The 16,666-nt window shown below is 58.2% G+C and overlaps 1 protein-coding gene across 1 annotated transcript in view; it reads left to right on the top strand.

The window, feature by feature from the left end:
• Window positions 1-1,402: 1,402 nt before the first annotated feature.
• Window positions 1,403-16,666, top strand: part of BRF1 (BRF1 RNA polymerase III transcription initiation factor subunit) — a 56,227-nt gene continuing 40,963 nt past the window's right edge. The window contains exons 1-2 of the mRNA XM_058740505.1: window positions 1,403-1,918; window positions 8,741-8,821. Coding sequence (XP_058596488.1) covers window positions 1,735-1,918; window positions 8,741-8,821 — 265 coding nt within the window. The 5' untranslated portion in view covers window positions 1,403-1,734. The remainder of the gene's footprint in view (window positions 1,919-8,740; window positions 8,822-16,666) is intronic.

Raw genomic sequence — 16,666 nt, 5'->3', positions numbered from 1 at the left:
GACTGAGCCACCTGCCCATCCCAGAGGCCCCTAAATTTCTGTGTACCGATGGGTTTCTTTGTGGACTGCTGGTTTTATTCCACTTGTCCATTTGTCTGCCCCTGTACAAACATCACGTGGTTTTATTGCCTGTAATTGGATGTAATATTTTTATGTACGGGAGGGCAATTTTCCCCTCCTTCAGTTTTTTTCTTTTTATTTAAAAAGGTGTTTCATTTTTGAGAGAGGGTACACACAAGCAAGGTAGGGCGGAGACAGACAGAGAATGGCTCTGCCTCAGGACAGAGCCCAATGCTGGGCTTGAACTCACAGACTGTGAGATCCTGACCTGAACTAAAAACCAGGCACTTAACCAACTGAGCCACCCAGGCGCCGCTTCCCTTTGTCTTGCAGAGTTTGACTATATTTGTGAACGCACTCTTCCGGATGGCTTTGGGATCAGCTTATCAAGTTATTTGAAAATCTCGTTGACATTTTGATTGGGATTAAATGGACTTTACAGATTGCCTGCGGAACGGTTTGTGTGTTTACTTGGTCGCCTCCAAGTGGGAACAGGGCGTTTTCTGATGGTCTGAGCTCGGGCTGCGTCCCACAGACAAACTTGGCAGTTTAAACACTGGCGCCCCGCATGTTTCTTCTCAGGCTATTCTCAGGGGCGCCGGGGGGTCGCGGTGACTGCATATATTTGCAGATATTTGCGGGTCGGGGGACACAGAAGCCTGCCACGGGTAACACACTTTGCACAAGCAGCTGTCAGGCAGCGGGGACTTCTGGGGGCACACACAGCACGGGACAGGGGGCGCATGGGGGCGTCCGGGCACCGTCAGGCGGAAGCCGGGGAGCCGGGGCGAATCGCGAGGCGGGCCTGCCTGTGCAGGGGAAGAAGCGGGCGCCCGGACCCGGCGTCTCCACCCCCGACCCACGCCGCCAGGCGAGCCAACACTGCCGCACACACCTGCCCGGGCACCGCCCACCGCTCCGCGTTCGGTCCCGGGGGGCGCTCCCAACCAAAGCTCCGCCCATCGCTTTGACCCCGCCCACCGCCCCCTTCCCAGGCGGCTTTCCCCACCAAAGCCTCGCCCACCGGCCTGGACCCGCCCACCGCTCCCGGAGCCTTCTTTGGTGTCGCTCACCACCAAAACCCCGCCCACCACCTGCGGCCCCGCCCACAGCTCCGAGTCCGGTCCTAGGGGGCACTCACCACTCAAAGTTCCGCCCATCGCTCCCCGTCCCGTCCCAGGGGGCGGGCCCCCAAAGCCCCGCCCACCACTCAGGGCTCCTACTGTAGCTCTGGGTTCCGGCCCTGGGGGCATTCACCACTCAAAGCCCCGCCGTTCGCCTTGGTCCCGCCCACCGCTCCGGGTCCCATTCCCGGAGGCTCTCGGCACCAAAGCCCCGCCCGCAGCCCCCGGCCCCGCCCACTGCTGACGCTCGCTCGCCGCCAGGGAGGCCTGCTGGTTAGTGGTTCTGAGGCCCGGTAGCGGCGTCCGGGTCCGCAGGTTGCGGGTTCGAGTCCTCGAGGCCCCGCCGCAGCCCCGGTGCCCGTCCCCGACGCGCGGGAGAGACCGTTGCGGGCGGCGCGACCGCGGCGTTCGCGGCGAATCTGCCGCTGCGAATCGGAGGGCTTGGCGGCGGCGGCCTCGCGAGAGTCGGGCGGGCCGACGCGCGGGCGGGCGGACCGGGGCCGGGGCCGGGGCCGGGAGCGGGCGACGAGCCCGCGCGAAAGCCGCCGGCATGACGGGCCGCGTGTGCCGCGGCTGCGGCGGCACGGACATCGAGCTTGACGCGGCGCGCGGCGACGCCGTGTGCACCGGCTGCGGCTCGGTGCTCGAGGACAACATCATCGTGTCCGAGGTGCAGTTCGTGGAGAACAGCGGCGGCGGCTCGTCGGCCGTGGGCCAGTTCGTGTCTCTGGACGGTGGGTCCGCGCGGGGGCCGGGGGACGCGGGAGGGGGCCGGGGGACGCAGGGGGCGCGCGGGGACGCCGAGGGGCACGGGGGGGGGGGAAGCCGGGGATGGTGCCAGAGGACAACCGGGGGACGCGGGGGGCGCGCCAGGGGACACCGGGGGGGGGGCGCGGGTAGCCGGTGGGGTCCGGAGGACCGCCCCCTGTGAACTATGTGCCCGCAGTTTTTAAATAACGGAATTTAAAAGGGAGGAACACGATGACCGTGTCCGGTCCTGTCTCTCTAAGCGTCCGGTAACGCTGGCTTCATCTGGGTCCAGCGCTGTGACTGTCACCGCAGCTAGGTTCAGGGGTAAAGAAAAGTTGCACAGCTCCAAATCTCCCCCGCAGGCTCTCCCAGCCGCCCTGTCCCCGGCCCTGCCGCTAGTGGATGTGCTCTTGGTCCCCACCTTTGGGGACTGGCATCTTCCCCCAGCCTGGTGCCTGTGACTTCACCCAGGGTGTGGGGCTGAGGTCGGAGGACGGTGGTCACTTTGGGGTGGCGAGGAGCGGAGCTGCTGGAAACAGCGTGTGGCCCTTTCTGAGAACCTGTTTTCATTTCTCTGGGGCCAATGCCTCTGGTACAGAGCGAGCTGTGCTAAGGACTATCTTTTAAAATTCAGCGTTTGATTGTTCACTGCTGGGATGTAGTAATACGGGTTTTTGTCGTTGGCCTGCTTCCTGTGACTTTGCTAAACTTAGCTGTGAGTTCTGGGAGTTCTCGACATCTCTTGGCATTTTGTATTCAGACCGTCCCGTTGTTTGTAAACAGGGGCTGTTTATTTCTTCCTTTTGTTTCTCTTTCTTGCCTTAAAGCCGGACTCAGGGAAGGGCTCAGCGTTCCCCACTCAGTGTTGATGTTTAGCTGCAGGCTTGGGTAGATGTCTCTTAGTAAAGTTGGGGAGGCCCTCTTTCTGCTCCTGGTTTGTTGAGAGTTTTCATCACGAGTGGCTGTTGGACTTTGTCCAGTGCTTTTCTCTCATCACCTCACATCCTCGCGGTTTTCTTCTGAATCAGCGCGGCCGTGGCCGTGGCCGCGTTTTGAATGCCGCACCTGCCTTGCTGGGGCAGACTTACCTAGCTCGGCTATGCTGAGGGGTTAGGTCTGCTGATACTTTGTTGAGAGTCTGTACGTGGAATGTGGAATGTCGGTGCATAGATTTCCTGCAGTGTCTCATCTTCTGGAACAGGTTGGAGAATGTCCCCTTCTCTTACGTTCTTCAGAAAAGACCGTGTAGAACCGTTGTTATTTCTTCCAGGAACGTTTGGTGGAATTCACCAGTGTAGCCCTCTGGGCCTAAAAGGCTTTTTGTTTTTGTTTTTCCCTCAGAAGGTTTTTAACTTCAGATGCAGTATCTTTAATCGTTGTAGGTTGTAGTCATGTTTTAGGTTAAGTCCTTCCCCGTGGGTGAGTGTGTGGTTCTGAGGATTCGGTCCCCCCTCGATCAAAGCTGTTCAGTTGATGCGTTCAGAACAGTTGGCACCAGTCCCTCCTCATCCTTCTGATGTCTGCAGGGTCTCTAGTGATGTCCCTGATTTCTTTCTCCCTTTGTCTCCCCTGCCGGAAGTTTATCACTTTAATTGAGCTTTTCAAAGAAGTGGCTTTGGGCCTCACTGACTCCTGTGTCCTGCTCTCTCCCCATCACCTCTGGTGCAGCGCGCACGTCTTTGTGTTCTGGGGCAACTTCCGGGGCTGCCGGGGCGCGGGCTCCCCAGCACTGCTGTCATTTTGTCACACATTGTCAGGCGGTGCCTCCCGTCACTGGAAAGAGGAACGAGACGGTAGTAAGAACACATGGTGGCAGGAGCTGACCCTTCGGGTTCTCCACGGGAAGGCACTCTGCTGATGAGGGCACCCGCGCACCTGATGACGGCGCCTGCCCTCCCTGCAGACGGGGAACAGGCTGCGGAGGCGCTGGCCACCCCGCCGGTCCTGGACGTGAGAGGTGTGCTCTCACCCGTGTGCGGCGAAGTTGGTGGCACAGCCTCGTGAGCACGGGCTCAGAGCCCGGTGCTGTCGGAAGGCATGCCGTAAAGGGGGTGCAAAGATACTTCCCCAGGCCAGGGCTGGCTCTGTCCTGTGGGTCTGTTCCCTGGCAGGAGCGCGTCCAGGAGAGGGGAGGGGCGTCGGTAGCCCCTCTGCCACCTGGCCCCCTCCCTTCCCCCTCAGGGCAGTGGTGGCTGGGCCGTTGACTGGGGTTACTCCCAGTCCCCTGGCCGCTGAGCGAGTGCCCGCTGGCTCTTCTCGGGTCTTCCTGCACTCCCCCCTCGCCCTGAAAGCTGACCTTGCCCTCTGAGCTGCCCTCACTGGGTCCCATGGTCAACTTTCCCGAGCATTCATTCTTAGTGTTTGAGAACCGAGCGTGGAGTTAGGGGTGTACTACCTGGGACTGTGTCAAGTAGACACCGGGGCCGGGTGGCCAGAGGCCCTGCCACTGTGGGCTCCTGGCCGTCCAGGGGTCTTTCCCAGTGGGCGCCCATTGTGCGCCGGGCCTGGACTCTAGAGCTCCAGTCACCCTGATTCCCTGGATCCCAGACCAGCAAAGCGTGAGGCCAGCGTCCGGGGGTGGCTGCGTGAGCGGTACTAGGGACATCCGGGCCGAGTCCTTCAGCTGCCAGGCACAGGCAACAGGGAGGCGACCGGCTGGCAGAAGGGGTGGGTACCTGGGGACTGCGGGCGGTTCAGTGTGGCCAGAGTGGCTGGGGTCTTAGCGAGGCCCTGAGGAAGGGTCCTGCTGCTCTCCCGGGAGGGGCTCGCCTCCAGCGTGTCCGGAACCGCGGGGGCAGAGCCCGAAGGATCGACTCTGAGTGTCCTGTGCCGCGTGTCCACCCGAGGGCCTCCAAGCCCCAGCTCCTTCCCCGGGGCGCCCTCGGCTCCCGCCAGCCTCCCCCTGGGGTTGTCAGAGCCCTCCAGAGGGCTCCGCACCAAGCAACCCATGGCTGCTGCTTCCTTGGGGCCCCTTCCTCCCTCCCAGGGAGGCAGGGGGTGGGGGGGCCTTCCCACAGCTTCCATAATCACAGCTTCTCCCGGCTGCAGACCGCGTCTTTCAAGCAGAGTGTTTGTAAGTGCTACTGTCGTCACCGTCCAGAGTCGTGATGCACTTCGCACACATTTGGGGTGGATGAACCCCCAGTCGTGTTTGCACCCCTGGCCCTGGATGGGGAGGGCCGTCTGCCCTAAGGAGTGGGGGGACCTGCACCCACCTGCCTAGTGCACCCTGCCCATAGGTGGCTCTCCCGGGACAGCCCACCGGTGTCCTGGGCCGCTGAGCACCGGGGGCTGTCCTGGGCGAGCTCTGGTCCCAGAGGCGGAAGGTCCTGCATCTGCTTTGTCCTGTGGCCCCTCAAAGCCCCGTGGAGCTCCTGGCCAAAGTGCCGCTTCGCAGGAAACGCTGGCCGGGCTGTCCTGGAGGCCCATGGAGAGAGAGGACTCTTCTTGTTAAGATGTCGTTTGCAGCCTTTTTCGTTCTCTACGCTCCGTGCTGTGTGGTTTCCCTACGCAAGCTCTTTGGGAGCCGCGCCGGCTTGAGCGCAGTCTCGGCTGTGGCCTGCGCCCAGCTGTTTATCCCACCCTGGGTCTGTGTCCAGGCTGCATCCCGGGACTCGGGACTCCCTGTGGTCCTGTTGAGGGCCTGCTGGCGGCCCCAGAGGAGCATGTGTCCATGTGGGGGCTCCGGCCGCTCCCAGGGCCTCTCTTGAGAAGAAGTTAGACACCCCTCCCTTAAAATTAAGTTAATAGAAAGCGATGGAAGTTTTTGCTTACGAGTGTTGATGGGGCTTGTGGGTGAGATGGGGGACAGACAGATCTGTACGAGCGTCTCTCTGGGGTGCTGAGGCCTCTCGGTCGTGCCGGGGCCCCGCCTCATCACTGCCTTTCTCTCCCTGGTGTTACTGGCTTGGTCCCTGACGCCCAGCCTGGGGGGCTCATGGTGCGCCCGTCTCCAGGGTCGGACTGCGGTGCCCTCCTGCTCCCGCTGCCACAGGCGGCATCAGGCGCCCCACCGCTGTCCACGAGGGGGCGGTCTTGGCCTGGCCGTACCTTCCACCAGCTGGTTCCAGCGTGGATTTTTGCCACAGGAGCTTGTTAGAGAAAAGGTCCGATGTGGAACAAGTGGACGGAATAGTGTCGCATCGTGCAGGCTGAGAACGGCGTATGTCAGCAGTGGTGACCGGAGGTAACACTCCAGCTGGTTTCAAACTTCGGGGGAGCCTTAGGCTCATGGTTTTAGGGGGCCCAGGTTTGCTAAATAAGCACTTTTTGTACGACCCACGGGTGCATTCCAGACTCTGTCTCTCATAACCAGACCCTAGTGGGTGGTGTTTGCTGAGTACGAGAATCGGTTTGCCTCAGTTTGGCAAGCAGGCTCGGACACCCCCATCCCGCCCTGCTGCAGAGAACTGGGTCTGCGGAGGGGACCAGATCCCCACGTCTCCTGGAAGCACACAACGAGGAGCACGGCCGGTGTGCGTGCGAGGGTGCACCAGTGTACGTGTGCGTCTGTGTGAGCAGGAGTCAGGAGACCGGCCCCAGAGGTGCCCTGGCCCCGGACAGGGGGACTGGGTCCTCAGGGAGAGGCAGGGAAGGGTGGCACAGACACAGGAAGTGCAGTGAGGGGGTGAGGAGTCCCGGACAGTGCAGGGGAGAGTAAGGGAGGAGGGGGAGGAGGGGGCACGTGGGCGGGTGACCTCTGGTGGCTTTGCGAGATTTCCAGGAATAAGGAGATGCGTTTAACGCTCGACCGGAACGAAGCCCCTGCTCTTCGTAGGCACAGCCTCCCTGAGTGACCCGCCCCGGCCGCCTTCTGTCTGTGTCTAAGCAGGGGGTGTTGGCTCCCAGGGTCCTTGTTCCCAGAAGGTGGGGCTTTACAGCATTTCATCACCCTTTTCCTCATGCAGTAGCCCCATCATTTATTGAAAGTACGCATCCATCTTAATTAAAACAGCATGGCGATATTTCTGTTTTTCTAAAACAGAAGTTGGGGGTGCCGGAAACAGAGGCCACGATGTGGGTGTCCTGGTCAGGTGCTGTGAGTGACTGGGCCTTCCCCCGTGGTTCTTGTACGTTAAAGATTGCACAGGTGAAGAACCTAGAGTTGTAAAAAGCACCACCACCAAAACGGGAAGGGAGCAGACGTGGGGCCCTGACCTTGGTCCAGGGAGCCTGTGATGGGCTCTGGAGCAGAGAGGCGGCACGCAGCCGATTTGGGGAGCCCTTTGCGGCTGGTGCAGGTGGATGAAGCCCCTCTGGGCCCTGCAGCTCTCCAGCCCCCAGCATGCCCTGCTTGAGCCTCCCCAGCCCCGTGAGGACACATAGCCCGTCCCTCTCCCTCCCCATCCTCTGCGACCAGCCTCTCAAGGACGTGAAGTCTGTGGCCGTCTGTCAAGGCGGCCGTAGGAACCAACGGTCCCAGTGACAGCAAAACTGTCTGCAGGTGGTGAGCGACCCTGTCCTGGGCCCTGCTCTCCTGGGGAAGGTCCCCACCTGCCCTGCCCCCCAACCCCTCTGCTCCGCCGCTGTGGTGGGGAGTGCGGGTGCCCGGCCACCTGACAGCCGGCTCCCAGCTCGGCTCCGGCCAGCCCACCCGCCCGTGGCCCAGCAGCTGCTCAACAGAGCCCACTCGTTGTTCTTCTCAAAGTTTTCTTGGCCAGTCTTACTCCTTCTCACTGCCGGCTAAACTTTGGAACCACTTTGCTGAGATCCTTAAGGAATCTCACTTGTGTTGCTTCGGGCCCGGGTCGCTGTCACAGGTGTGCCGGAGGTCATGCTTACTCTGCCTGTGTGGTGCCTGCCCGCGGGCGACCCGAGGTCCCTGCTGGCCCCAGGAGGGGGGCCACATGCTTCCCTGGGGGCCTGCTCCCAGACTTCAGGGACCTGGGTGCCCAGGTCCCTGCCACTTCTGAGTTTCCCTGTCGCTTCCCCTGTGTCTCAGTCCCTCCAGCACACCCTGTGTCATGTGGCTGAGCGTGGGAGATGTCCCCTAGCTGCAGAGGCCTCTAATCCTTTGGTGTCACACGCGTTGGCCTGCAGGATGGGCAGCATTTCCCTGCTTGTTCGTGGCTTCCTGAGCACTCCCTCTGTGGCTGCGGCAGCGGGCTTTCTAGGTCTAGCACGCAATCCAGACCTCTGCCGGGCTGTTGTCACGGAGTGACAGGGCAGAAGTCCCAGCCCGTGTCTGCAGAGCAGAGAGTGCGGGACTTCCTGGGACATCTGAGCCTTGCTGGGAGATGCAGGGCAGGGTGCCCGCAGGCCTGGCTACGGCCACCTTCGGGGTGGGCTCTCTAGGCTGCCATTCTGGGGGTGGGCAGCACACAGGGGGCCAGAGGTGTGAGTGCCTCCTGTAGACCAGGTGGCTCAGAGGCTCTGGGCCGCATAGGGCGTGGCCCGGGACGTGGCCCGTACCCTCCGGAAGCCCACAGTCCTGTGGGGAGATGGACGCACTAGCCAGTGGTCACTGTGCAGGTGTAGCTCCTGTGAACGGGCTGGCCCAGAGCGTGCAGAGGGCCGAGGGGAGAGCTGTAGTTCGGAGGTGAGCTGTGCTCTCTCTGGCCGCCATGTGGCAGTGGTCTGGAACGTGCTTAGAGAGTGCCGGTGGCCGTGGTCCACCTGCCGCGGCTCCAGGTCGAGGCCGCAACCCCGTTGGCACGGCAGAGGGAGAGGCCCCGATCGTGGCTGCCTCGCACTGTGAATGCTGGTCCCCCTGGATCCTGGCTCCAGAGACGCCCCATGCAGGGAAGGTCTGTCGGTGTGGATCTTTTTTGCCAGGTTTGGACTAATCAGGCTGGTTGTTTTTCTAGGTGCCGGCAAAACCCCGACCCTGGGCGGCGGCTTCCACGTGAACCTGGGGAAGGAGTCGAGAGCACAGACCCTGCAGAACGGTATTTCCTGTGGCGGGGGGGGGGGGGGGGCTCTGGAGGAGGGCAGGTGCCGGGGGTGGATGGAGGTGGGGTGGAGGGCAAGAGCGGGCGGCCTGCGGTGGCCCCTGGCTAGCACCTTCAGCACCGTGCTGAATAGGAGTGTCTTTTTCCTGATTCCAGGGGAAAGTGTCCAGTCTCGCAGCGCTGAGGGTGCTTTGAGCTGTGGTCAGCTCAGGCAGGGACACATTCTGCCAGCACTTCTCAGACATGTGCTTGAGGACACTCTCGGGAGTGATCGTGTGTCCCCTTGCTCTGTGGTCTCAGAGGCATACCTCAGAGACACTTCAGGGTCTGCTCCAGACCGCCACAATACAGTGACCATCACAACTTCTTGTAACGGGTTTCCCAGCGCACGTAGAAATAACATCTGCACGTTCTTCTAGTCTCAGTCTCAAGGATACACTGGCATTAGGTCAAAAAGTCAGTGTTTCTACCCCAATTTAAAAATACTCTGTTGCTAAAAAAGTGCTAACCGTCATCTGAGCTCTCAGTCAGTCGTCTTTTTGCCGGTGGAGGGCCTGCCTCGATGGTACTGGCTGCCGACCGGGTAGGCGGTGGGTGGAGGCTGGGGAGGCCGTGGGGACTTCTGAAAGCAAGACGGCAATGAAGTCTGCCGCAGGGATGGACTGTCGGTCGTGAGCAACTTCTCTGCAGCCTGCGATGCTCTCTGATGGCATTTGACCCACAGTAGAACTTCTTTGAAAATGGGAGCCCAGCCTCTCAAACCCTGCAGCCGCGATATCCGCAAGTTGATGTGATCGTCTGCGTCCTCTGTTGTCGTGTCAACGATCTTCACGTCATCTCCTCCAGCAATGGATTCCGTGTCAAGAGTCCATGTTCTTTGCTCGCCGTCAGAAGCAACGCCTCATCCTTTCTAGTTCGATCATGAGATTGTAGCGTCTCCAGGCCTCCTTTCCAGTTCTGGTTGTCTTGCTGTGCCCACCACGTCTGCAGTGACTTCCTCCCCTGGAGTTTGGAACCCCTCACGGTCACTCACGAGGGCTGGAATCAACTTCCTCCAGACCCCTGTTGGTATTCTGAGCCCTTCCCATGAGCCGCATGAGCCATTAATGTTCTGGGTTTTTTAAATGTTTACTTAGAGAGTGTGAGTAGGGGAGGAGCAGAGAGACAGGGGGACAGAGGATCTGAAGCGGGCTCTGCGCTGACAGCAGTGAGTCCGACGTGGGGCTCGAACTCATGAACCACGAGATCATGACCTTGGCCGAAATCAGGCGCTCGACCAACTGAGCCACCCAGGTGCCCCAAACCATGAATATTTTTAATAGCATCCAGAGTGGTGAATACTTTCCAGAAGGTTTTCAATGTACTTTCCCCAGATCTGTCAAGAGGAATCACCGTCTATGGCAGTTACAGCCTTCCAACATGCGTTTCTTTTTTTTTTTTTTTAATTTTTTTTAATGTTTATTTATTTTTGAGAGAGAGAGAGAGAGATACAATGTGCAAACAGGGGAGGGGCAGAGAGAGAGGGAGACACAGAATCCGAGGCAGGCTCCAGGCTCCGAGCTGTCGGCACAGAGCCCGACGCGGGGCTCGAACCCATGGACTGCGAGATCATGACCTGAGCCGAAGTCGGACACTTAACGGACCGAGCCACCCAGGCCCTGACATGCATTTCTTAAGTAATAAGACCTGAAAGTCAAAGCGTCTCCTCGATCCACGGGCTGCAGGACGGATGCTGTGCTATCAGTGATGGACACAACGTTGCTCTCTCTGTCCGTCTCCATCAGAGCTCTCGGGCGCCCGGGTGCTTTGTCCGCGGGCAGTAACGTTTTGGAAGAAATCTTTTTCTGAGCAGCAGGTCTCCACAGCGGGCTTCAGATATTCAGTAAACCGTGTCGTGAACAGACGTGCTGCCGTCCGGGCTTCGTGTGCCGTCGATAGGGTGCGGGCAGAACATGGTAACTTCAAGGGCCCCAGGGTTTCCAGGACGCTACGCGAACCCTGGCCTCCGCTTCAAGTCCGCGGCCGCCTTGACCCCAGCAGGACGGTCAGCCTGTCCTCTGAAGCCCTGACGCCAGGCATTGACCTTGCTTCCGAGCCGTGGAAGTCCTCGATGGCGTCCGCTCCCTAGAGAAGGCTGTTTCGTCTACACTGACGGTCTGTTGCTTAGCGGGGCCACCTTCGTTCACGATCCTCGCTCGGGCTCCGGGCAACTTGCCGCGGCTTCTGCATCGTCAGCGCTCGCGGCCTCACCTCGCGCTTGTGTGTTAGGACACAGCTTCTTTGCTTAAGCCTCCCGAACCCGCCTTTGCCAACCTCAGATGCTTCCGCTGCAGCCTTCTCCCCTCTCGGCCGTCAGAGAATGAGTCCGGGCCCTGCTCCGGATCGGGCTTCGGCTTCAGGGATCACCGTTGGGGCTGGTTTGAGCTTCTACGTAGACCGCTCAAACTTTCTCCGCCTCGGCAGTGAGGCTGCCTCCCTTTCTTATCACACGTGTGCTCACTGGAGGGGAACTTTTAATTTCCTTCAAGAACTTTCCCGCTGCGCTCGCAGCTCGGCTCGCGGTTTGACGCAAGAGGCCAAGCTTTCGGCCCGTCTCGGCTTCCGACGTGCCCTCCTCGCTCATCGGCCTCATTTCTAGCTTTGACTCACAGTGAGAGACGCACGACTCTTTTACCTGCACACTTAGAGGCCACCGTAGGGTTAGTAGTTGGCCTGATGTCAATACTGTTTCGTCTCAGGGGCCAGGGAAGCCCGAGCAGAGGGAGGGAGACGGGGGAGCGGCCGGTGGGGGGAGTGTCGGTGCGCACACGACGTTTATCAAGGCCGCCGTCTTACACGGGTGGGGTTCATGGAGGCCCGAAACGGTTACAACGGTAACGTTGAAGGTCGCCGGCCACAGATCACCGTAACAGATAAAACAATCATGAAAAAGTTTGAAGTATTGGGACAATCACCAAAATGTGACACAGAGACGCCAAGTGAGCAGATGCTGCTGGAGACACGGCACAGTCTTGCCGGGGGCCTTCTGTTCGTAAACACCGCGTCTGCGAGGTGCCGATAAGGCGTGCCCATGCCCGTGCCGGGAGGGCAGGCTGCGCGGCGTGGGGGGTCCCAGCTGCAGCCCGCCGTCTGCTGCGCCGCATCACACTCAAGGACCCATGTCCCCTGTGGGTGGGTGTGGCCAGCATCACACGCGCCACCGTCGCCGTCACCGGCCGCGGCGCCCGACCGCCAGGAGGGCAGTTCGTGGGCTTGGAATGATTGCGTAACGGGATGCTCTCACGTTTCTTTCGTGCTTTTCTCTCTGATGCCATGGGTTTATTATTAGCATAGTTAGTTTTTATTAGAGATCATACCGTGCGTAGGACCTGTCCCTTGACTCGGTCGGTGGCCACTTGTCCTGTGGTCGGGACAGCACCAGGGGCTCCTTTCACAACGGAGGGTCAGGCCACCACCTGGTGCTGGCCCAGCTCCGCCCCTTCACTGTGGCTGGTGCCGTCACGTGGTGGTGTTCTGTGTGCCGACTTCAAGGCGGACCCGAGTGAAGGGAGGCGGTCACACAGACTTGTGCTTGCAGCAAAATCGGAAACTAACAGGACAGAAATAATCCATCTTATTGAAGATAGTTACCCTTGGTTAAGTAAGAAATCAACACAACTTGCAGAACCCTCAGAGCGGGGCCACAGTGAGGTCTGAGGCCAAGGCATCTGGGGGAGCGCTGGGCAGCCCTAGGGGCCGGGCCTTTCCTCGGGGCTCTTGCCTGTGGAAAGCAGCCTGCGCTGGGCGCCTGCACAGGGCCCGCCGACCCTCCGCCCACCTGGGCAGGCGTCCCCTCCCGCCACCGTCGGCATCCGGTCTTTGCTCGGGCGGGGGCTGTGGGGGACAGGGAGGCCGGCGGGTCCAGCCCCCGGTTCTGCTGCTTTTGCTTGGCCCTTGGGGCCTGGCCGTGAGGCTGCACTGGGTTGACCTCCTGTCCTCGGAGATCTTTCTTTGCTCTCTGCCCTGGTGAGTTTATGGCAATTTTATTTCCTCCTGTCCTTTTCCGTAGCTCCTGGGGGAGGCGGAAAGGGCAGACCCCAGCAGGCTTTCCGGACGTTGTCTGAGAGGTGCGGCCGGTACACTTCTGATGTGCTGGGGCTGCCCCCGCCTCGCGCTTCATGGTCCGTATTTCACTTTCGAAATTCCCGTTATCGCTGCCTGCTGCTTCCCGAAGCGTGGCTTATCTGTCTGCTCCTTCTCGTGTCCCTCACCTCCCCCGGCCCTGGTTTGGAAGTGCTGTGCTGACCCCTCCATCCTGGTGCCCTGGGGCGTGTGCGACCGTCCCCCACCCAGCCGTGGGTCTGGGTGCAGTCTGGGCGTGTGGCTTCAGCCCCCACGGTGGTTGCCGATCCGTTTGCCCTGATGAGAAAACAGGAAAATTGGAAAATGGGCTGAGACGGCCCCCAGCAGCGCCCTGCTCGTTCTTTACGCTCACGTAGTTTGCCGGCTCCTGGCACCCCTCCTGGGTGGCCCTTGTGCCCACACCTTTCCAGGGTCCGTCTCTGGTTTTGTTGGGAACGCACCCAGGTTGTGCTTAGCAGGTTAGCCACCTCCTCTGGGCTGTGTTGGGGGGCTGAGCAGGACGCAGGGATGTGATGTCACCAGCATGGGAAGGTTGCTGCCAGTCTGAGTTTTGCTCTCTCTCGTCACCTCTCCTAACCAGCCCCTTGTGGGTTTTCCCTCCGTCTCTGGACTTCGGAGGCACCACCGGGCTGGAGCGTTTTTCGTTGACTTGAGAGCCCTTTTATTTGGGAGCTGTTTCTATTCTATTCTTTTTGTGTCTGTTTTTCTTGGTGTAACATATGCATAGTCAGGTGCATAAAACGTACTGACCTTACGTGAACTGCTGCTTTGTAAACTTACACAGATCAGGTGTGCCTCACGGATCAAGGTAGAACATGCTTCTTTTTAAAAGAAAAGTGTTGTTTTTTTTTTTTTAATGTTTATTTTTGAGAGAGAGAGAAGCAGCATGAGCAGGGGAGGGGCAGAGAGAGAGAGAGACAGAATCAGAAGCGGGCTCCAGGCTCCGAGCTGTCAGCACAGAGCCCGACACAGGGCTCGAACCCACAAATCATGAGATCACGACCTGAGCCAAAATCAAGAGTCGGACACTCAACCAGCTGAGCCACCCGAGCGCCCTGAACATACTTGAACCCCAGAAAGCTCCTTGCTGTCTGTTGGATTTATGTGTTTTTCTGCTGCAGATGATTGGGATCCTGGAAAACGCCCTTTCTTGTGCACATCAGTACTTTGTTTTGGGCCGTTGGGACTTCGCTGTATGACTACAGCACAGTTTGTTCACCCACTTTTCCTGTCGGTGTGTGTTTGGGGTTTCCTTTCTGGCTGCTGTACGTGAGCTGCCGGGCACCTCCTTGCACTCCGTCCTCTGGTTGACGCCCTTTGGGGGTGTGCTTGTGAGTGGGGTTTCTGGGGCCGCAGGCGTGCGCTCATGATCGGTAGATGCGCCGGAGGCTTTCCAGCATGGTTGTGCCGCGTCAGCCTCCCGGCTGCAACCACGCGGGAGCACAGGGGCCGTGTCCGCACTCGGTGCCGGTGCTCTGCTGACTCCGGTCTTTTTCCTGGGTGTGTGCTTTTGTTTGCTTTGCCTGGTGAGTGGCTGCGTGGAACACCTTCGTGTGTGCTTTTTGGCCATTCAGAGATCCTTCTTTTGTGAGGTTTTTTAAAAAATCTGAGTTATCGTTTTCTTACTGCTTTGTAGATGTTTTGATATGTTCTGCATTTGAGCCCTTGGTTGGAGGTGCACATTCTGAATCCTTTTCCCAGCTGGGGACTTGTGTTTTCACTTAAGTCTCAACATTGTTTCTGGATGAATAGAAATTTCTTAATGAAGTCCCAACATGTTGCCTTTTTTACGGTTGGGGGTTTTGTGACTGAAGACATTCTTGTCTACCCTGAGATCTGCAGACACTCTCTTGTGTTTTCACCTAGAAGCTTTGTTGTTTTGTATTTCACAGGTAGGTTTGGGATTTCCCTCGGATCAATTTTGTATCTATGGTGTGAGGTAGGGGTTGAGGCTTACATTTTTCAATGTGGACGTATAATTGTCCCATTCGCCAATAAGACCGTCCTTTCTGAAACCAGGGTGCTGAACTGGTCCATTCATCGCAAGTCAAGTGACTGTGTAGGGATAAGTCCATTCGAAACTCCCGTGCTGGTGCCACACTGTCTTGACAGCCGTGGTGTCCTTGTAGCAGTCCCACAGTGTAGCTTTCCGGCACTGCCTCTCTTCAGGATGGTCTCAGCCCTTCTAGCTCCTTTGTGTGGCAGAGTAAATGTTAGAATCGGCTTGTCGGTTTCCACAGGAAAACTTGCCCAGACTGTGGTTGGGATTACCTGGACGCTGTAGATCAGTTACTCATGAAATCTGGTCGTGCATAGCTGCTTCTTGGTTAACAGTCGCGTGATGTGTGATAGTCATTTGCTACTTCTCTCTTCCCCATCTGTACGCCATCATTTGTTTCCAGGGCTTTGTTACCCATTATTGCCGTGTGGCCGCTCTCCCTGGGGTGATGTTGGGCAGAGTGGTGACCGTGCATGTTCCTGTCTGTCTCCTGACCTTGGTGTGATGGTGACCACCAGCTTGTTGTCAGGAAGAATCACGTTAGCATTTTGTCACATGCTCCTTTGCATTTGTTGCAATGATTGTATGTGTTTTCTATTTGTTTTGTTAACGTGATGAAGTACACTGAGTTTGTGAGGTTAAACGCACCTTGCCCCTCTGGCCAAGACCCTGCAGGATCGCGCTGCATTGTTCCTTGCTCTCTGCAAAGGCTCCTGTGTGACCTACCAGTGTCTTCTTAAGCTTGTGGGAATGGGAAGTCCTCTGGGCCTTGACCTTTCTTTGTGAGAGGTTTTAAATTATGCTTAAAGATTAAAGATGCATCTTCTTGATTGGGACTACTTTTCGTAGGGTTTTAGTGGGACCAGTTATCTTCCTGCTCTTTCTTGTCGGTTTTGGTAAGATGTCCATGGGGCGCCTGGGTGGCTCAGTCGGTTGAGCGTCCAACTTCGGCTCAGGTCATGATCTCGCGGTCCGTGAGTTCGAGCCCCGCGTCGGGCTCTGTGCTGACCGCTCAGAGCCTGGAGCCCGTTTCGGATTCTGTGTCTCCCTCTCTCTCTGACCCTCCCCCGTTCATGCTCTGTCTCTCTCTGTCTCAAAAATAAATAAATGTTAAAAAAAACATTAAAAAAAAAAAAAAAAAGATGTCCTTCTCGACTTGTCTTCGAGTAACTCAGACTCAGACTGTCCTGAGACTCATTTGCAACACCCTCCCCCTGTGCCCCTGGGTCTCCTGATTTGGGAGGACGGCCTGTCTTCATTCCTGGCCTTGGTCATCTGGGCTTTCTCCCTTTTTTCTTAACTGCATTCATCTCTCCAGAGCCTCGGTGTGGGGTCATCTGTCCTGTTTGTGTGTCTCTTGCTTGATTGGAGCCTTCTCTCCATTGTCTCCTCCCTTTTACATCTTCTGTTCAGTCCCTTGTTCCTTTTTAGTTTTTTAACTTGGGAGCTGTGGCCACTGTTTCAGGCTTTTCTTTTTCTTTTTCTTTTTTGATATTTGTAATTACAGCTGTTCATTGCTGCAAGCTTTGCTCTATCTAGAACCTGCAAATTTAGAGACTGCTATTTCTCCTTTCTGTTCTGTTTTTTTTTTTTTTTTAGTTTTTTTTAATGTTTATTGGTTTTTTTGCAAGAGGCAGAGAGCAGGAGTGGGGGAGGCGGGGAGAAAGGGGGACAGAGGATCCGAAGCAGGCTCTGCACTGACAGCAGCGAGCTTGATGTGG

This window comes from Neofelis nebulosa, chromosome 7 (genome assembly GCF_028018385.1).
Source record: "Neofelis nebulosa isolate mNeoNeb1 chromosome 7, mNeoNeb1.pri, whole genome shotgun sequence".
In the NCBI taxonomy this organism is placed as follows: domain Eukaryota; kingdom Metazoa; phylum Chordata; class Mammalia; order Carnivora; family Felidae; genus Neofelis; species Neofelis nebulosa.
The sequence above is the reverse complement of the archived record's forward strand: the minus strand, read 5'-3'. Positions and strand labels throughout refer to the sequence as shown.